Source organism: Tupaia chinensis, unplaced genomic scaffold (genome assembly GCF_000334495.1).
Source record: "Tupaia chinensis unplaced genomic scaffold, TupChi_1.0 Scaffold000047_1, whole genome shotgun sequence".
Classification (NCBI taxonomy): domain Eukaryota; kingdom Metazoa; phylum Chordata; class Mammalia; order Scandentia; family Tupaiidae; genus Tupaia; species Tupaia belangeri.
The window spans coordinates 8,364,865-8,368,493 of NW_006159505.1; the positions used below are offsets into that span (position 1 = coordinate 8,364,865).

Sequence of the window (3,629 nt, forward strand, 5' to 3'; positions counted from 1 at the left end):
GAGAAGGGATTGAGCGATGGCCACCCCCCCCCCCGCCCCTGAGGGGGGGGTGATTCTCACTTTTTGTCTTTCTGTCTCTGTTTCTCTGGCAAGCACATGTGCCCCATAGCAAAAGTCTCTTTAAAAGAAAGACTAGTTAGAAATATTTGTTATGTAGATTCCTGTGGTGCTGTGGTCTGATAAGAGTCTGAAGTTGTGTCTGATACACAAATGGGTAAGTAAAACGTGACACACACATACACAGAGGAATACTATGCAGCCACTAAAAAGAATGAAGTCCTGCCTTTTAAAGTTAAAATGGGTGAACCTAGGGGACAGTATGTTAAGGGAAATAAGCCAGGCACAGTGGGAGAAGGACCGTAGGTTCTCATTTATATGTAAAACTTGAAAAAACAAAACCAAAAAACCCCGATATCATAGAAGTAGAGCATGGAAGAATAATTACCAGAGGCTGGGAAGGATGAGAGGATAGAGAGAGAATGCTGTCTATTAATGCAAACAAAACTAGAGCTGAGCGGAACAATTTGCTGGATGTCTCCGAGTAACTGGGGGGTGGGGGAGATTGTTCCCAACACACAGTAAAAATGGATGGTTGAGGGATGGTATACTAATTACCCTTATTTATGTCCCATCGTATTCTTATACTGAAAAATCACATTGTATCCCACAAATATGTATATTATATATTGATAAAAAAATTTTTTTCCCAAGTCTCTGGTGATGAGGGGAGAGAGGGGACACTGTTGTAAATTACGTCTGCTTTGAGGCAGCCGTGGGAAGGCAGCGTGCTTTTCTTTTATCTGCGTCTTCTCAATTACCTTCGGCTCCAAGTGGCATATTTTGCCACCCTACAATCCTGCCCTTCTTTATTTTCTTCTACCGCGAGAGCTTTCTAATACAGAGAAGGGAAAGTATAGAGAATAACGCAGCAGTTGTGTGTGTCTCGAGCTCTGAGTTTGACACTTTCTGTCCTGTTTGCTAGGACTGTCCTAAGGTGGTAGGTGATTCCAAGGAGGGCTGAGAGCCTGGCCGACCGCTTTCTCCCTCCCAGGAGGGGGAGCCATCTTTCTGAGCTTTTAGTGTTTCTTTCCTGTTGTGTGCTTCTGTGCCATTACGCCAAATGAACACGTCCATTAGAATCTGTAGAATCGTGCTGCATTTTTCAACATGTACCTAGACATGATACTATGTTGTGTGATTCATTCCGCAAAGTGCCGCCTTCTAGAGCTCAGTGTTGAGTTTTCGGGATCACCCATATGGAATATAGCTCTGGTTCGTTTCTTTCACAGCAGTGAAGCCCGTGGGACAAGGAGACGGCAACCTGACCAAACCTCTCCTGAGTGACCAGTGTGATTACACATTCCCATTGAACCAGGAGAGCTGGGTTTATAGGAGACATTCTTGTACCTCCTGCTTGTACACATGGCCCTGGTCGTCTGTACTGAATTGACGGAGGAGCGAAATTGCTGGTTCACTGGGCCCTTGTCATCCCAGGTCAAGCCAGCTGCCTGCTTTTTTTTTTAATTTCATTTTATTTATTTATTTAAATTTGACCAGAGGGGGATAGAGTGAGAGAAAGAGAGAAAGTGAGAAAGCAAGCCGCCAGGTCCAAGACTTGAACTGTGGTCGGCCATGTGGGAGTCCAGAGCCCTTAAACACCACGCCACCTGCTGGCCTCTAAGCCAGCTCTGTCTACTCCTTTCTGGATCCCTGCCCCACCGAGATGGGGGTGTCGCAGATGTGGTTGCTAAGCAACCAGGGAGGCCTTCCAGGGTCTTGTCTGTGTCTGTCTCAACACCCCTTTAAATCCCCGGTCCCAGGTGACCATTGGCAGCCTGTCCAAAAGCCTGGGTCTTTTCTGTGGAGCCTTTGTTACTCTTGACTGTGAGGAAGCTCCCAGCCACTGTTGCCTCTTGGGAACCCCTAGGTATCCCTGCTTTAGCCTCCTCATGACCCTGGGTTCCCCCTACTCCTGGTCCCCAAACTGATCTCATTTCTGAGCTGGGCCCTGTCTGTTGGTTCTATTTTTACACAGTACCTATCACTGCTCCATGCTCAAAGCAGGGGGATTATTATAACATGGACTTGCCGCATTCTGACCCAAGCCTGCATTTTTCCCTCTCCTGCTGCTCTGTCCTCGAAAGAAAAGCCAAAGGTCGCCTTTTTTCTTACCTGGGAGGTTTCAGGCTGCCCAGCAGCCCTTTGGTTAATCCTTACAAGCTGTGGTCATCCCCACAGTTAGTTAGGGCTCCTTTTAAATGCCGGGGTTTCGAGGCACCAGCACCAAGTTGAAGGGCCTCTTCCAGGCCTTGACTGCTGCTGTCTCTGGCTCTAGCTCTGGGAGGAGATGGGACGTCCCTGATTCCTGATGCGTGTGGGAATCCATACACAGGAGGCCCTTGGCCAGCAGTCATGCCAGCAAACCCAGGGCTGTGAAACCGAGCCTGTGTGTACCCCAGGCTGGTGGCATCCCAGCCCCTCTCATTTCACTTCTTCACGTGTTTGTCCTTCTCCTGCTCTTACAGACAGAAGGCAGCCATGCCACGCAGCCCAACGTCCAGCGAGGACGAGATGGCCCAGAGCTTCTCTGACTATTCCATGGGCTCAGAGTCAGACAGCTCCAAGGAGGAGACTATCTACGACACCATCCGGGCCACAGCAGAGAAGCCTGGTGGCGCCAGGATGGAGGAGAGCCAGGGCAACACGCTGGTCATCCGTGTGATCATCCAGGACCTGCAGCAGACGGTGAGCGGCACGAGTGTGGCACTCTGCTTTCGTTCTCTTCAGCCCTTTCGTTCACTTCTTGGTCATGTTAACTGTGGCTTGAACACCAGAGGGGGCCTGAAGGCGCCAGGCTTCTTCCTCTCACCACCCCTCTGCCCTCCCTATCCCAGTCAGCTCCTGCCCGTCCCCTTCTTCCCGAATCTTCCTCTCTGCCTGCCAGGGCTGTTCTTCCTGTCTCAGTCCAGTCCACAAATACTCACTGAGCACCTACTGCATGCCAGGCCTAAGGCCAGGCCTCAGGGCACACAGGCACAGAGGAGTGACTGGCAGCCTGGCAGAGGAAACTCGAGTGGCACATGTGCATTAGCAAGCCGCACTTCCTGTGTGTCGGTAGGGCCTGGCCCTGCCTCCTCCCTGCTGACTGCTCACACACAGTCCCAAGCACTCCTCTCCCAGAGTGTACAAGCTCTGTCCAGGCTCCCTTCCCTGCCCTGCCCGCTGGCCAGCTCCTAGTTGTCACCCAAGCCGTGGGCCCAGTGTCATCTCCTGTGCTGCCCTGCTGCTCATGTTCACTCCATCACCCTGTGTGTTTCTCCTTCACTCTCTTCCATGGTGCCCGTGGCTCGGCTACCCCGGAAAGGTGTCTTGTGGGCCTGGGTAGGGGCCGTGAAGGGGTAGGTGTTAGTTCCCGCTGCATGGCTGATGGTCTTTGAGGTGGGAGCGAGCATCCTGTGACACTGAGATGTGACCCTCTGATGATGCATCTCCTGCGCATGTCCCTTCATGGCTTGTTGACTTTGGTTCTTTGAATTCATCAGCATTTTCTGAAGAAATCGAAAACTGCCCAAAGCAGATAAGAGCTGACAAATCTTACCTCTCCGTGTTCCCATGAAAGGCTTTACATT

General features: G+C 51.0%; 1 protein-coding gene across 1 annotated transcript in view; it reads left to right on the forward strand.

The window, feature by feature from the left end:
* The window catches only part of LOC102495642 (SH3 and multiple ankyrin repeat domains protein 2), a gene marked incomplete at its 3' end in the record, with an annotated part of 501,991 nt that overhangs the window by 105,089 nt on the left and 393,273 nt on the right, over positions 1 to 3,629 (forward strand). The window contains 1 exon segment of the mRNA XM_006141097.3: positions 2,526 to 2,745. Coding sequence (XP_006141159.2) covers positions 2,539 to 2,745 — 207 coding nt within the window.